Source organism: Saccostrea cucullata, unplaced genomic scaffold (assembly GCF_032062105.1).
Source record: "Saccostrea cucullata isolate Sc308-1 unplaced genomic scaffold, CSIRO_AGI_Scuc_v1 ctg27, whole genome shotgun sequence".
Classification (NCBI taxonomy): domain Eukaryota; kingdom Metazoa; phylum Mollusca; class Bivalvia; order Ostreida; family Ostreidae; genus Saccostrea; species Saccostrea cuccullata.
This window is the reverse complement of record NW_026920935.1, coordinates 26,867-45,055: the sequence shown is the minus strand read 5'-3', so window position 1 is coordinate 45,055 and position 18,189 is coordinate 26,867. Positions and strand designations below refer to the sequence as shown.

The 18,189-nt window shown below is 30.9% G+C and overlaps 1 protein-coding gene and 1 long non-coding RNA gene across 2 annotated transcripts; both read right to left on the bottom strand.

Moving 5' to 3' along the window:
- Positions 1–552: 552 nt before the first annotated feature.
- LOC134258781 (uncharacterized) lies at positions 553–15,929 on the bottom strand. Its single transcript, XM_062741371.1, has 9 exons — positions 15,926–15,929; positions 15,556–15,702; positions 7,472–7,533; positions 6,902–6,948; positions 6,712–6,802; positions 4,618–4,680; positions 1,067–1,126; positions 820–973; positions 553–722 (listed from the first exon to the last, which is right to left on the bottom strand). The coding sequence occupies exons 1-9, from the start codon at positions 15,927–15,929 to the stop codon at positions 553–555; spliced, it is 798 nt and encodes a 265-aa protein (XP_062597355.1).
- On the bottom strand, positions 4,533–7,560 carry LOC134258711 (uncharacterized). Its single transcript, XR_009990212.1, has 4 exons — positions 7,472–7,560; positions 6,902–6,948; positions 6,712–6,802; positions 4,533–4,680 (listed from the first exon to the last, which is right to left on the bottom strand). It is a non-coding gene; the product is annotated as an uncharacterized LOC134258711 (long non-coding RNA).
- Positions 15,930–18,189: the final 2,260 nt, after the last annotated feature.

Genomic DNA, 18,189 nt, shown 5'->3' with positions numbered 1-18,189 from the left:
CGGAAGCAAATTGAAAGGGGGGGGGGGCTAAATCCCCCCAAAAAACCAATTGTCAATGCATATATTTTGTATATATTTGCAATTAAAAAAAATAAGGGGGGGCTAAAGTGTAAATTTCACAGATTAAAGTGTAAAATTTACACTTTATTTTGTAAAATTTACACTTTAATCTGTAAAATTTACAGATTAATTTTACAATTTATTTATAAAAAGTACAGGTATGATATTTTACGGGGGATGTATTGTTTCTGTATGAAATCGGACTCTATATAGCTAATTCAAGAGAAGGTTTCTCTCCGGAAAATTAAATCTGGTGTGGGATTTCCATAGGAAAAAACTACTATGAAGTAATTTCAGTGGGGAAAAGTTATACAATATGTACAGTACTGTTAATGAAGGTCTAAGCACCAACTGTTCAAAATTTTTAAAGTTAAAATGAAAATAGGCCGGTTTTGTAAAATCAAATAAAAATTACCCGGTATTCATATCTTAACTTTCTAAGAACCTTACAATTCGTGCGATATAAATGGTTAAATGGAATACTTTTCCAATTTACAGCAGTTCGTATTCCCTAAGAAATAAAATGAATGAAAGAGTAGGTGTCAATGACTTGCCTCTTGATGTGTATTGAGGATTGGTCAGTCTGATGTCACCCTCTGGAGTTATCGCTGCATTCAACTCTGTGGTATTTATTTCTGTTTCTCTACAGATTGGCAATTCAGCTGCGAGAAAAAAATATATAAATTCTTCACTCTGTAATAATATATCAGTTTACCTTTGATCAATTGTTCTTAAATTCTAACATTGTATCTTTATTACCTTTTCCTCGTAGGATTGTCGCAGATTTTTTAGTACACTTGAAAGTATATCGTTTATTTTCACTGTAAGTAATGCAGTCCATTTTTGTTCTATCACAGTTCTGCAGGTAATTAAGAGACGATGCATTTTCATTTCTATCACAAATTCTTGTAACCTATAATATTATACGTATAATACTCCAGTGTGTGAAGAAAAAATACATATTATCTCTGATTTTATTTCAACGTCAGTTTTCAATTATAGGTACCTTTTCCATTTTATTTTCACAGAACATCCCCTCGAATCTAAGTGGACAATCACACCTGATATTTCAAACACACCTGCGTTTGAAACAGGCGAATTTAGACCAGCGATGCTAAGCATCTCGGTAACGAATTTCCTCTGTCATACTTGATGTTTGTTGTCACTTAATGTTAGGACTAAAAACGAAGGACGTTTTCATGAGAAAGTCATAACAAATCAAAGCATAGGAATCTTAGAAGCCTTTGAGATTAGCGTGATGCATGTGGATGAACCAATAAAGGAGGACTTGTTTATTTTCGATACGAAACGTGGCAAGTTGCACGGCAATTCCGATCAGAAGAAAGTCATTGACGCATTGTGCTGATGTGTGTTTCTCGCTTCACCACTACACTAAAATTTTAAGTGAGAATGGGAAAGAAAAAAGAAAAGACCTGAGAGTATCCTGTAAAGTATTATGCTATATGCAGTCCGAACAGGGAAGAAAAGTCACGGTGCATTGACCATGTCCAATGATGATGTTGACAGTTTGATTGTTGATAGTATTTTCATCAGGTAATTATTTAACTATTCATTTTACTGAAAGTTATGAATGATCTACTGACTACGGATTTAAAAACGATGAATAAACGGTACAAGGATGTCAGGATGTGACTAATATCCCAACATTGCCAAAAAATAAAAAAAATGCATTCATTCAAGAAATTATGAACAATAAAATCCTTGCATTTTAGGCCTCAGAACAGGTATTCAATTGTTCAAGTTACCTTTTTAAATGAGGTTTCATTTTAATTAATATCTCCTTTTCTAATTAATAAAAAAGAGATACAGATTGTGCATGACAAGAACATTAATTTTCTTGATCAAGCATTTGCATTTCACTAATTCAATCTGTAAATTTTACAATAATTTCATATTGATTCTTCATTCATTATATTGGAAATTTATTCATTTTATTGAGTGAATGAAACTCAGTGCAATTCCTTATGCTATTCAAAAAAAATGCAATTCCTTAAATGTTATTGTAAAAATGAACACATGTGATTTCAGATCATGGGTCATTAATTGGAATAGATAAGAACCAAAAAAAAGTACTTCAGTTTTTCCTTAAAAGATTTGTGCCATCAATCAAAGTAGAGGTCATCCCATATCAGCTCAAGAATATTAAAGAAAGTTGGATGGATCAAGCTAAGATGTTGAACCAGACATGGCAAAATCAATGGAGATTTGGAGAAGAACTTCTGACTTGTTATACCCAATGCATATTTTTATATGTATATAGATTATAGAAGAAAATTTAATGTTCAACAACATCCTATCTAGTATATACATGCTGTTTTCCATATATTTAGAAAAGATGTGTATGCGATGATTGCAGTTCATGCTCTGCTTGTCCATCTTTGAATTTGTTTTCAGTAAAATAAATGTATACATCATAGGTATTAATTGAAGGTTGCTTTTGTCATGTTTGTCTATACTTACATGTAACAAGTTTCTTAAAAGGGTTTGTAAAATTGCAAGGAAATTAATACATGAACAATTAAGATTAATATTTTTATTCATTAAATTTTGTTCTTACCAGGACCTAATATGCTCAGATAAGTATTTCTGAAAACTGACAAGTTTTGTATGTAAAGCTGCAGTGAACATGTATAATTATATATCTACTGTAACAGTTTCATGACACTTGGCAATTGTAAGGTTCTTAATTTAGTAGGAATGATAAGACCAATTTAGTAATCTAATAAAATTAAAAAAATTTCACAAATACATGTAGTTTATTTTAAAATTGTTTACATCTATAATCTTTTAATTTTTTTTTCTGTATTTTGATTTTAAAAAGCAGAAAATTTTGTTATATTTAAATTATTATTTCATGGATATCAAGGAAATATATCTATCACTGTAGCATTGTTTCTTTTTCCCTGTTCTTGACAAATATTTATCATAATGACATTGTTATGTCATTTTGCAGAATTTGCCTTTTCTCTGAAATCAGAAGTACTCTGTAAACTCATTAAAGTATGAATTGATGTCACTTAGAATTCATCTTTATTTTGTTCTGTCTGATATTTCAATTTAGATTCTAAGACTATCTAATCCAATGATTGAGCTAATGTCCATGAAGTGTAGAAATAGGCCATCTTTAAAAAATGTTTGGTTGTCGGCCTCTCCAGACCGACTGACTAAAATGACCAGACTGAAAAATTTTTTTTCAATGCAGGGCAGTATTTTTTTTCTTTTTATTCCTCTTATCCCCTTTAAAAAATGTTGTTGAAGATTTTCTCACCTACTGACCCAATAATTTTACCCTGAGTCAAGAGAGGGCAAACAAACATTACTTTAAAGATAGCATTTCTACTCTTCGAAGTAAAGAAATAATTTAATTATAAAAACAGCAGCTTCGTGGATGCAATGCTTACAACATTTCACTCAAAAAATGGCATACATGTATAATGACAGTCACCAACCATAACTGAATAAAAATATTTTGCTACAAAGATGTCTAGAAGTTACTACATGTTGGAATAACTAATCAGCATGAGGTCAAATTCATAGGCTTTTAATTGGTTTAGTTGCAACATGTTCTGATGTATGTTTATATACATATACATGTACTTCTAAAGGTGTTGCAATATAATTCATGGACAATTTCATCAAAATATTCAGATGTAAAGATTGCCATAAATACTAGAGTTCTTCCATGGAATAATTTTTTAGGCCATCATGTAGCACAGGAGGCGTTTTATTTTGAATATTTTTGGCCAATTTATGCCTAAAAACAATATCAAAAATAACATTTAGTCTTTAACATTCACCATGACAAGGTGATATCAATGTTGTCTTTAAAAGTGTAGAAAAAGCCTGATTTTTATGTTCCGAACCCATAATATAGCCCCTGTTTCCATGGAAATAATATTGGGGACATACATATTTTTTTAGTTCAAATTAATGAAAATGATCAAATTAATAACTTCATGGATTTTGATGGAATTGGTAGATATGTAAAACGTTGGTTTTTATATTTTTGTTGCCATGGCAACGGTTTCACTTTATCAAGGAAAATTGAAAAATCTTCTTTTTTACCCAAATTTTCACATTTTTGATAAAGGAAAATTAAAAGTTTAAATATTAGAAGCATGAATTATACTAATTCCGGTCATTTTGATTATAAAAGTTTGAAAATTTATTAAAAAAATCAATTTTTTCAATGAAAATAATATTCGAGGTGAAATGTGAAATACGTTAAATTTGGCGTCTTTTACTCAAAAAATGAGACGGGCAATATCTTTGAAAATCATATTGAATGATGAAGCTAATCTCCCTGAAAAAATTGATATATAGCATGTATGCATATTAAAAAAAATATGAGTTGGAGGGAGACGCAAACCTTACCTTAAATCTGTACACTTTCAAAGGGTCTTTCATTTCCCTGAACTTATCAATAATAGATCATCAAAGGAAGGTAACTTATCTCTCAACTCCAGAGCCTACCATTAGACACAATGTGGTTATGGAAACACTCTGTTACTTTGTATGAAATCCTTTCACACCTACCTCACAAAGTGGATGGTCAATCTCTGATTGACCTGACATTACATCAAACAGCGCACTGGACACCTGAAAGGAATTGTCATTAAATTAGCTCAAATGTGGAGAGTATATTCGTATATTTACATTTCCAATGTCTTTGATAAAAGATAAAATTACAAAATGTAAATGTATTTTATTTCTACATAAAATTCACTGGTTCATCGATAGGCATCGTTAAACAAGAGGCCCATGGGCCACATCGCTCACCTGAGCACTAAGGGTAGAAAAAAGTAGAAAATGGCTTTCTATTGTAAAGTTTAAATCCAAAAGTAGTCCCATGACCAATCATGGATTTGCTATTTTTAGAAAATGATTTTTAAAGAATTTTCCTATATATATCTTTAAAAGCCATTTTGACCCCGCCCTACCCCTGGGGGTCATGATTTGAACAAATTTGAATCTACACTACTTGACCATGCTTCCATATTTTAAATATGATGAATTATGGCTTTGTCATTCTTGAGAAGAAGATGTTTAAAGATATTTCCTCTTTCTATGTAAAACTTTGGTCGGCCATTTTGGCCCCGCCCTACCCCCAGGGGTCATGATTTGAACAAACTTGAATCTACACTACCTGAGCATGCTCCCATATAAATATGATGAATTATGGCTTTGTCATTCTTGAGAAGAAGATTTTTAAAGAATTTTCCTATATATTTCTATGTTAAACTTTGGTCGGCCATTTTGGCCCCGCCCTACCCCAGGGGGTCATGATTTGAACAAACTTGAAACTACGTACACTACCTGAGCATGCTTCCATATATATATGATGAATTATGGCTTTGTCATTCTTGAGAAGAAGATTTTTAAAGAATTTTCCAATATATTTCAATGTAAAACTTTGGTCGGCCATTTTGGCCCCGCCCTACCCCCGGGGGTCATGATTTGAACAAACTTGAAACTACACTACCTGAACATGCTTCCATATAAATATGATGAATTATGGCTTTGTCATTCTTGAGAAGAAGATTTTTAAAGAATTTTTCCTATATATTTCTATGTAAAACTTTGGTCGGCCATTTTGGCCCCGCACTACCCCCGGGGGACATGATTTTAACAAACTTGAATCTACACTACCTGAGTATGCTCCCATATAAATATGATGAAATATGGCTTTGTCATTCTTGAGAAGAAGATTTTTAAAGAACTTTCCTATATATTTCTATGTAAAACTTTGGTCGGCCATTTTGGCCCCGCCCTACCCCCGGGGGACATGATTTTAACAAACTTGAATCTACACTACCTGAGTATGCTCCCATATAAATATGATGAATTATGGCTTTGTCATTCTTGAGAAGAAGATTTTTAAAGAATTTTCCTATATATTTCTATGTAAAACTTTGGTCCGCTATTTTGGCCCCGCCCTACCCCCGGGGGTCATGATTTGAACAAACTTGAATCTACACTACCTAAGGATGTTTCCCCATAAGTTTCATCTTTCCTGGCACAGTCGTTCTTGAGAAGAAGATTTTTAAAATATGTCACCAAATTTTCATTAATTCCCAATTATCTCCCCTTGAATGCGGGCGTGGCCCTTCATTTGAACAAACTTGAATCCCCTTCACCCAAGGATACTTTGTACCAAGTTTAGTTGAAATTGGCCCAGCGGTTCTTGAGAAGAAGTCGAAAATGTGAAAAGTTTACAGACAGACAGACAGACGGACAGACGGACAGACGGACAGACGGACAGACGGACGCCGGACAAAATGTGATCAGAAAAGCTCACTTGAGCCTTCGGCTCAGGTGAGCTAAAAAACAAATCATGTGTGGGGCAGGAAAAAATAGAGACAGAAGTGGGGTTTAGAGCACTTGGATTGGCAGAATCAAGAACATGTAAATATAAGGAATATCTGTCAGATTTTTTGGTTTCATGACGATGATCAATCATTTTGATTGCTTGATAATTTTATGCAAAAATGCCTTCAGCGCTTTATGCAAATTATCAAGCAATTCATTGGATTGATCACATCATGAAACCAAAAAATTAGACAGTTATTCTTTAAGTACATGCAGTTGAAAAGCCCAATAAATATCTCTATAAGATCATTTCTTACTTACACGTATTCTATGACTAAGATTGTCCATGTTCCCAGGACTTGTTTCCCCCAAAAGGAGGAAATCACCCGCATCCTCATCCTGTTGTGGTGTACTGTAAAAAAAGATAAATATTATAAATATTCTTTCCCATTTGAAGCAAGTAAGCTTTGTTCTCTTTAATAAATTCTTTCTGGTAAGTTGAATGCTATACCTTGTTATGTCTCTTTTTGAAAAGTTTTCATCTACTTTAACTTCTTCCTACAAGGCAAATATCAAGCATATTAATTGTGGCTACTAATAATTGTCTCTATAGACCAATAAACTCACTTGCCTTGAATTATCTGCCATCAGACAAAAAAGCTAAACAGGCGAGCGTATTGGCCTATAGAGATGATTATTAAGGGCTGAGAGGTAAATAAAATGAGATTGAATAAAAAATGTGTCAAGAATTAGGGAGTGAGAGGTCCTTGATTAACAGATCCTGGAAAGTGGAGAAATTTTCCCCAACACTGCACAAAAAATCTTGCAATGTAAATTGCACTTCATTTCCTTACAGGACCTGTAGAGTTATGGTCACATAAAATCATGATGCTATAGTTCTGCAGCTACTACCCACTTAAATTTGGAATATTACTGGAAACACATAATTTTTTATTTGGTTTAAAAAATTATCAACAATGGAGGTATGAACTATATTTTTCTAAAATTTGTTTACTTTTAGCTTTCTAAACTGTCTATAATAACTAAAATGATGAGACACAGTAATCAGAAAAAAGTATACCGATACAGGTTTTGTGATAATATCCAGCTCATCTTCATTGGTATGCACAGCAGTGAAAGGTGCTTAAAAAAACATGAATAACTACAATTAATTCTATCAGTAAAAGAAAATATTTAGAGGCTTTGTTCTAAAAACTTAGACTTAAAGATACAAGGTTAAAAACAATGAGAAATGCACCTGGATTACAAATTTGAAATCTGAATCCCCCCTAAATACACATGTATTTATATTCTTCACAGTCACATGGGGTTGGGAGTAAACAAGGAATCATTCCTCCTTCAATTTATTTCATCCCTTATTTCATTCCTAATTTTTTGTTATATTTACATTTTTATTTGTTTTTTCTGTGATAACTCTTTGAAAGTTAGGCAACTTGATTTCTCAATGATTCAACTGAAATGTACATTTCACCAAGCAAAAGGTCAGAAGCTAAGGAGGCCTGCTAAGCATGTAAATTAATCTGGTACAGCTATCTGTGTCTGAATTCAGAGAGTGGGGACTGTTGAAATTGACATGGGAGGCCTAGTGTAATTCAAATCTGTTAGACGGCATTTTTAAATCTATATTTACAAATTTATTTCACAATTAAATGTAAATATGAGGAATCATCTCTAGTTGTGTTATGTATGCCAGGGAAATCAATGACAATACTATCTGGTGATTCCTTAAACCCATAACACAAACTTTTTGATAAGAAATTGATTTTTCTCACTTTAAAATACAGTTTTGTTGATTGTTTCTGAAGCTGAACTGGTGTTTCTTTCATCAGCAAATTATCAAAATGTATAAAATGAATTTTTTTTTTTAGATATAAATATTTTTTTTTCTTATTCGATAACTAAAATATTATCATAATGATATTTGAACCGGTACCTCGAATTACCGAAATGCCCCTGATTTACCGAAATGCCCCTGGAAATTACCGAAATGCCCCCTAAAACTACCAAAATGCCCCTTTAAAACTTAAATACGTTGGTTTTTATGAAAGATAGTGAGTTAATTATACATATTTTCAAAAAATCGAATTAAAAAAACATTTACAAATGTATTTTTTTCTTTCAAAAGGTTCGTTTATCTAATATCTAAGAGAGATAACTCTAGTAGTATTTGTATTCATATTACATGAGTAGCCTGCAGAAATATTTTTTTCTTGATGATGTCGATTTACATGCTGAATAATTTGAATTAATTAATTTAAAATTTTTAAGTTTAATATGCTATAGATTTGTTTATTTGGTTATAAATTTTACAACTCTGAACCCCAGGGGTTTACGTAGTCTCCCACTGCGTACCGTTATCCATTAAAAAATTTGCCGAGATTGCTATGAGAAAGAATACGAATTTTCAAAGCACTGGAGAGGTAAGTTTTTTTTATTTTGTAGTTGGTAGTAAGCCCTAAATATGTATAAAAACAAATAATTATTTTTAGCAGTTTGATTTTCCGTAATCTGCTTCTAATTCTTCTCTTAAAGCGATCAGACGAAATGATCATGATGATGGTTGATTTTATTTATTTGTAATCAACATTTTGATCAAAAGATAAGTACAAAATAATTTAAATCAATATGATATCTTACATTAGCCATGAGCTCCAATTACTGTGTAGGACCAGTATTCAGACGTGCCGTAATTATTCTTAAGCATAATTGCATTTTTAAAAAAATATTTTTTACCTATAGAACTCTGCATGCTCGCTTAACATGAAATTGGAATAATTAATATTTCTTGTATTACGATGAACCTATCTTCAATATTGTTGACAAATTTAGTAATATGATTATTGATACTTCAAATTCCGAGTTTTGTTATTTTTATGTAAAATTAAATATATTTCAGGATTTAGAGTGCTCTTTACTCCGACCCAAAGGACTTACCAATGGCAGTTTCATCAGAATCCTATCTGCTAGAGACGTACGGAGAAAACTAATTATCAGGGTCGAAAACCTGACTAATGATACCGGCGAACATTCTTAATACTTCTTTTACCAATTTGTCAAGGATGTTTGTTTTTTTTTTTTTTTTATACAATTTTCATTAGAAAAATAAAAGTATATAAAAGTATTAAAATTGTTATAACTCACCTTTTCCGTAGCACAATATTAATATTTTATCACAGTCAGTAGTTAAGTTTGTAGTTTCCTGTATACTTTGGCCGACCTTGTCTACTGCTTTTTATTTATTTACAGCTTGTGATTACCCAGAAGTGGAATTTTAAAAATCTCTCTTTTTTAACATTGCGTTTTGTATACTTATATGAGATGTAAATAAAACTGTGTATACTTACTTGTATTTCTGCCATGTTTCAACTTCTTCTTTTTAAATATTTAACAAGACATGCAGTATAAAATTTGTTCAACAAAATAAAGGAGAGCGGGAGAGAGAGAAAGAGAGAGAGATCATAAAATAACGGACAGTAAATGCTTCCCGCTGACACAATGTTGCAAGAGTTATCGCTCTTAGAGGTCACAATATTTTAGCCAGTTAAATATTTTTTAACATTTGTGTTCAAAATGCACAGTTTTGTTAGTAATATTTATCATAAATTAACATAAAATGACTATAAGAATATAATTCAAGGGGCATTTCGGTAGTTTTATGGGGCATTTCGGTAATTCCCTGGGGCATTTCGGTAAATCAGGGGCATTTCGGTAATTCGGGTTAGTTTTTACGAAGACAATGAAATTTTTCCTAGACTGAAAGTCTGTTTCATTTTCTTACAACTTGTTAAAAGTTTGACAAATAGAGAAAATTGGTCGAAAGAAAGTTGTGTCGTGAAAAATGAGATAATTTAAAGCACAATATTAATATAGCTGGCCATTTTAACTGATGAAGAAACATTAGTAATTCAATATGAGAAAAAAAATGCTGTCAATATTGATGCAGTGTTCTTTAAATTACGATCATAATTTAATTATAATCTCCCTTCTAGACAGTTCATAACAAAGTTTTATTATCCTGAAGAATCTAAGTTATCAATTACATAGAGTAGAAAATAGTGATTTTAACCTCTTATGTTCCCCTACTCAGCTCTGATCCCATACTTTCAAAATCAAAACAAAAGCATGTTATTAATTAAATCAGGGGCTTGTTCAACGACTGCTTCTGCATGCAAAAGTTGTATTATGGGAGTAATGAGTGTTTTCTGGCGATCGTTTGTGACAATTATTTCTACATTTTTAGTCTTCATGAAAATTCATGAACATTCATTACCTTGAACTATTAAGGTTTTTTCTTTAAACTGAAAATTACCAATATTCATATTTGTTCATCATTTGTTCATGAACTATGAATTATGAATGTTTTCATGAATTTTATTCATGAACTACTTTTATGAACCTGTTAAGAATCCTTTAAGAACCATTCATGAACAATTATGAACAACTCATAAAGGTTCTTAAAATCATGAATATCATTTCGCAGGGGTGGATATGCTTTCTCTAAGGTCTATATATCGAGGGATTGTACCGAATCAAAAGGCTACAATTGTTTTATTATTTTTTATCAGTAAATAAGAAATGTATTTAAATCCTTCTTTCTAATACTTCGGTACCTTCTCATACAAGGCATTGTTATGTCATTTGCATTATGACGTCACAGTAATGAAAACCAGCTGCAGTATCTGTTTTTAGAAACATCCAGGTTATAAAGACTATTGTGATCAGCACTATTGTTGCTTCACAGAAAAACGTTTCCAATTTTAGAAACAGCAGGTTTATAATTTTTTAACATAGAAACATCCAGTCTGTAAGAACTTTTATGCTTGATCATGTGATCCAGTTTGAGCCAGTCAGATAGTTGGAACAATAAAGAAAAATAATAATTATATATATCCAAGACTATTTAAAAATATTATGATTCTTAAAAGTCCGATTTTAATGGAAAACATCGTCTAACCCCCCCCCCCCACCCCATATTTCAATAGCTGGAAATAGGAATTATTTGCTAATTAGCGATGGTATTGAAATAATTAATCAATTACTATTAAATTGTACTTTGTATAAAGAATTTAGGGCTAAATTGCCATTAGTTATTGAATTAAATGGGTGCAAAATGTAGGCGGGAATCAGGATTAGGTTTTTTTTTGTTTGAATGGAACGTTTGGTGCTGTCTTTAGAACGCTTACTGTCATGGTACATCCATAAATTTAGAGAGGATTGATTGATTGTATGTTGTTTAAAGTTTTAATAAAGGTCAACATGTCCAAATACTTTTACAATAGCTCCAACACAATGTGGCTTAAAAAGTTAAAACTTTTTTAAAGGTTATAAATATATAATTGATTAACAGATAGAAAGTATCACTTGATATCAAATTCTTAAAAATATTTATCGAAAAAAATTGTTTGAAAAAATACATACATTTTAACAATTTCACTTATTATTCCGTACTTTAGTGAAAGCCGTTATTGCAGAAAAAATTCAATATGTGATTATCAATGAAGGGCTAGTTGGACTACGATAGCCTCTGAAAAGTTGTTTACCCTGTTTATTTTGTCCTAGTGTTAAGATTTGAACCCCCCAAAAACATTGCAACTGGCTAATTTTATAGGGGTCTTGTCTTTATAAGTGTCATGCTTTCAATAACAGCCTTTCAGAAACCATTCACGCCCAACTTGCTTTCATTGATAAACATAATATTATTTCTGCAATTATCTGATTATGGTTTCCACTAAAAGTACAGAATTAAGAAGATGCACTTTCTTTTAAATATGCAAATTCCTCGATATATGTTTTTTTCTCAAAATTAAATATATATATATATATATATATATATATATATATATATATATATATATATATATATATATATATATATATATATATATATATATGTGTGTGTGTGTGTGTGTGTGTGTGTGTGTGTGTGTGTGTGTTTTAATATTTGTTGTCAAGTGATACTCTCTATCTGTTAATCAATTATATATTTATAAATTGTAAAATTTTTACATTATTAATCACATAGTTTAGGAGGTATTGTAAAAGTAAATTTTTAGACATCCTGACCTTCGGCAAAACCTTAACGTCCCTCTCGAGAATTTTTCACTCATATATAGACGCCACCACTTGCCGATGGAGAGCTGAAAATTTTTGTCTTTTACTCGGCACTTAGAACCATTGAGCAGTGAGGGATCTTTTTCGTGCCAACAATTACTTTGACACGGGAATCATTCATTACTACGAGTGTGGGATAGTGAAATTCCACCGAGGGGAAAAGATTCACAGTCTAGGACAAGGCTTTGCCGAGTCCTAGACCGTGAATCTTGGCCCTAGGGTGGAATTTCACTATTTAACTATCCCACACGAGTATGTAATGATGATTCTTTTTCTCGCATTATTTTATCTAAAATAACGGTCTGTCAATGACGTCGCCAAAAGGCAAAAAATATATATTTTTTTAACTTTACATCTAATTAAAAATCTGAATATAACATCGGAAAAAGCGTAGCTAAAATGGTTTACACATAGTTTAAACTGATAAAATGAATTTCGGGCCATATAAAGTAATTTGATAGATAAAAACTGGGGAAAAACATGTCTGTCTATGACATGCCAAATTCACAAAAATGAGCTAAATATAGTTTCACAGTCGATAAACTAGGTTTATCGGTTTTAAAATATAGTTTACGAACTGTAAACTTTATTTAACAACATTAATCTATATTTTACATCTGTAAACCATATTTGCGCTTGCAAAACATATATTATCTGATAAATACAGTTTCACGATTTGTAAACTATGGTTTACAATTTAACTATAGTAAAGGTAAGAATCTTCTTACATTTCTTGTATTTAAAAATTAATGTAATTTTCATAGAATCAAGAGGACAATATTACTAAGTGATGGTATCAGTGATATTAAATTTGACCGTTTAATATTAGAGGCAAGGTCAGGTCAAGGTCATTACCTTTTTCCTGGACATTAAGAATAAAAAAATTTTGTTTCCAATCATGCGATCCCTACTTGTAATTCAAAAGATTGAATGTTTTTCCTTTTACATAAAAAGATACTACCATATAGGGCCTATAAGCTGATAATACCAAATTGACATGGATAAATTAAATAAAATAGATATTTGCTAATCTGAATTTCCTCTACTTTTGTTAATTTTTTAGAATTTATTAGTTATTTATATATGCTTCCTATTTTTAACTTTTTCTAATTTTCACATATAGTAAAGTTGTCACATAAAGGTACAAAATGACACAAAATCTTAAAGTTTTGATAGTTTACTAAGAGAGAAATAACACTTTTTACGGGTTTTTGGGTCAAATCTGTACTTAGATTTGAAGGATTTTAAAGCCAACATAGTTCTAGTATGCGTGAAAAATCTTATTTATTTGATATATTTTGAAACTGTAGTCCCTCATTAGTAATTTAACTTACATTTGAAAATTTCGTCTAGTCTTTGATTGCGTAAAACTTATAACTTAATTCAATGTTATATAATAATTTTGAGAGGCAGAAAAGAAGATATGTTCATACGCCACCATTCTGCCAAAATATAGTCCCTGCTAGTTTTCAAACGCAGTTTACCATTTCTATTTCAAGTTGTATAATTGTGATGAGGAAAGAAAAATATGGTCTTTTCAATCTCTTACATCTAAATATATAAGACATATCAACAAATATACTTTGAATATTCCATCTAGTCAGAAACCAGAGAAGAATCCTACCTTAACTATAGTTCACGATTGTAAATTATAATTTATTTTAATTATAAATCTATGTTAATTAACAAAATATATTGTTAACGTTTTATTACAGACAGATAAACTTAGATTAGCATTCATAAACTATAGTTAACAACCGTTACATATAGCTTTACAGATGAAAACTACAGTCAACGAATTGTTAACTATAGTTCACGATTTGTAAACAATAGGTTACAGTCGATAAACCTAGTTTATGTTTAGCTCATATTTGGGAATTTGGCGTTCCATATCTATCCGATAGCGTACAAATTCATTTTAGAAGACTCCTTACGCGATCTAAACATAGTGCCACTTAAAAAGTGAAAATATGACAATATTTACAATTTTATGAAATCAAGTTTATCGTAACAAGTTAAGGTATGTCACTCCTGAATTTTTTTAAATCAAGGATTTTTTGAGAAGTATATTTTGGATAAGTACTCATAAAGTGTAACTCAAAATCGCAAAGAAAATAGGGGGTCAGTGTGCATCCTACTGATCTTCGATACATTTAAGTTGACCTTTTTGCACTTAAATTTCATCTCTTTGGTTAATTACTTTATTATTATATTTTATCAGATGTAAGCATGGCAATAAATATAATCTTATTTTACGTAAAATAGTTTGAATAATATTTATCATTAAACGAATCTTGTAAATTAATGCGGTTAAATTATTGTGTGACCTTTTTGCACTAAAAAATAACATATTTAGGGTATTAAAAAATGTAATAGGCAATAAAAAATTTTCTTATATCAAACTTTTTACGACTTAAGTGCTGATCAGTTACAAGTATCGAGTAGTTTAAAATAATGAAACAAAAAGGTGGGGTCAGTGATGTTAATTTTGAAATATTTGTCAAATTATGTGATTTTTAGGCAAAAAATGGTGTAAATTTGATCTTAACTTCTTTAATATTTTTTTCATTTTTTGGAAAAGTTTGTTCAGGGAAGGTGTAAAACTTAGTCTAAAAATATAAATTAAGACCTCTATTAAATATTTTAGCAATATCAAAACGGAAAATATTCTCCGAGTAAAATTATGTGAGGCTAAATTTCCATTACATTAAATTTTATAAATGTGCAGATTTGCAGAATTTTCTGCTAAATATACATTGTTGAATTTAAATATGTTATAAAAATTGAATTTTAATAAGTAGTTTTGAAGTAAAAGCTTCTGCGTAAACTTTTCTAAAAAGCTGACGAGTGACATACCTTAAATAACAAAATTGTCATATGACAACCAACGTTTTAAAAAGAGCCTAAAACATTTCATAGAAACGAAAAAATTACCACTTCAATGCAACTTCATTGTAGCAAATGACTAAATTTCATCGTGGACCTAATGGTATTCTGAATTAACTTACAACTTGAAGATGTGAAATAACTTACATCTCAATAATCTAACATTGTCTGACTTCACTTCACCAGGACAAGAGGAATGATCATGATACATTGCTTCCCATACATTGTGAAAGGAGCATACACATTCTGGTTTAATGGAAACACCTGTGTTGCCACAACGTAAAGCTTTGCTACCTGGAAAAACAGCAATATAAGTATGTTGAATGATAGAACAATGCATGTGATTTTTCAAAAGAGATATATAATTTTTTCTCATTTGATGCCTTCTCCCCTGAAATTAATTTTTCCTTGTATTATTTTAGCTTTATTATGTATACCCCTCTCTCGAAAATTATGAAGAGTATGTAGTGATCGTTATGTCCATCCGTCCGTCTGTTACGCTTTGGGGTATACATACCCATCTCGTATCCGCAACTCCTTTTATACAACTGAATAAGATTAAATGAATCTTTCACAGAATATCATTGTGCCATTGTGCACTCTCCATTTAACTTTTTTATTGGGCACATATTTTGGATTTCCCATTACAAAACATGGACATTCCCATTCTTTCTACAATACGAGTATTGAAGGGTACTCATCTCTTATCCACAACTCTCCCTCTGCCATTGATAAATTAAACTGAATGATACTTTCACAGATTCTTTATTGCATAATGTCATTGTGCATCTCCAATATACTTTTTGATCTGACACGGGTCTCCCAGAGCAAAACATGGACTTCGACGTTATAATCATATGGGAGGCTGGGGTATCATTTAGTGAGCTCAGTGCTCACAATACCCTTAGTTGTTTAAAGCTGAAATAATTACTTGAATTCCTTATTTGGCACATTTCCTTGTTTCTGCTTTTCAAAAACTCCGGTACCCCTATAAAAGATATGACATACAAACATAAAGACATACAAACACAATGTCTATGATTTGTCATTGTGTAATTCTTAAAGAAAAAAATATCTGATCGTTAAAAAAAAGCTTGATTTTTTAAATTATTATCTATTTTTTAAATCAAAATCACTATTCTATGTTCATTTAAAAAGAAAAGGAACACGCGGTATAAAACTGAACATGCATCTGTCGACATGTATACTAGTAATATATAAATGGTGCCTGTTTTGGAGGGTAACAGTTGAAATTGACACCCCAAGGAAAACCATTGTCAACCGACGCGTCAGGTTTTCCGAGGGGTGTCAATCTCAACTGTTACCCTCCAAAACAGGCACCATTTATTTTATTATACAGAATGTCTTCTTGATTTACTATGTCAGCAATACAAATCGTTGATCGCCTTTGCGTTCACGTTTAGAAAACTTTCAAACTCCCCGCTACTTCGAAAAAGATTTACTGACCTCTTTATTGTTTATTTGATACTCTACGAGTCCTTTATCATCTAAAGTTTCGTTATTTCTGCACTCGCAAGCATGTTTCGTCTGTCGTTTGTTGTTTTCAAGTAAGCTACATCGGACGCAAGCTTTTATTGACGTCAAGTTTATTTCGGTTCTTTCAAACGCGCAACTGACGTTTTGAGAATTCTACGGTGAACCGTACACGCATAATTTCCACGCATTTGGCATTACCGTTGTGTTACCCGTTGTCACGTGTGTTACTAAGGCTGAGGGTAATAAAACAGATTGTTAACTGCGTCTAAACCAATCAGATTTTAGTATTTAACATGAAAGTATAATAATAAATTTTGTCTACTCCAGAAAAATATAGAAGCACTCACTGTGTGGATATTTAAGTCCTTGTTTGTCCTGGATAATCATACACTGACGAGGCTCGTCTGAAATCATATAGAGCAAGTCTTTCACGAAAAGAATAATGTATATGTTACAGTAAATATGTGTAATCAGGAATTTCATGTATTTCCTGAATTCTAGGAAATACATGAAATGAATACACGTATTTACTAATTTCAGTTAGGAAATACACGTATTTACTGAACTTTTCAATACTTTTTACACATATTTTACTGACTGTATTTTGGTGGGATAATTTAAAATATAAATCATAAAATATAAACAGATGAACAGTGCATTCAATGTTGATATCAGTTAGCATACATGTAATTATCATACGTGAATAAATAATATTTGAAATAAACTTTTAATTACTTATGAATTTTAAAAATTGCATTATTTGTAAATATTAACCAAAAAACTTAACGATATTCTGCTTTCAATTTCTGGAATGTGTTTTCTATATCACAACATACTTTCACTAACTTTCAGTTATTTAATCTAAAAAACTAAAATCGCTTACTGGCATTTCTTTTTTTTTTTAAATTAGATATTCATAAAATGCTACATGTATTGAGAGTAAATTAAAAAACCTAAAGCATCTTGTTTGCAAATAAAACAATTCTTACGCGGTCTCCTCAAAAACTGCAAAAAAAAAAAAAATCAAGTAAAATTCACATTATTTAACGATATTGAAGTCAGTAATTCAAGATGAAACTTTATTAAAAGAGATTTTCCACCCTCATATTTTAATAGTTCAAAATAGAAAAAAAACCATTTATTTTTGCTTAATAAGTTTGAATTAACTAATATTTTCAAATCATATCTCGTATGTTACCATAATTTTAAAGATGCAAGACTCAAATAAACAGCAGTACCGAGTATATCAACATTTAAAAATCGTATATTTTTTTTTTTATAAAT

What these genes read in the sequence shown, in the direction of transcription:
- LOC134258781 (XM_062741371.1), bottom strand. An exon ending in TCAAAAAGAGACATAACAAG is followed by an intron (nt 6,803 to 6,901) that starts GTATAGCATTCA and finishes CTTTTTTTACAG; the next exon opens with TACACCACAACAGGATGAGG. An exon ending in GACAATCCTACGAGGAAAAG is followed by an intron (nt 723 to 819) that starts GTAATAAAGATA and finishes TTTTTCTCGCAG; the next exon opens with CTGAATTGCCAATCTGTAGA.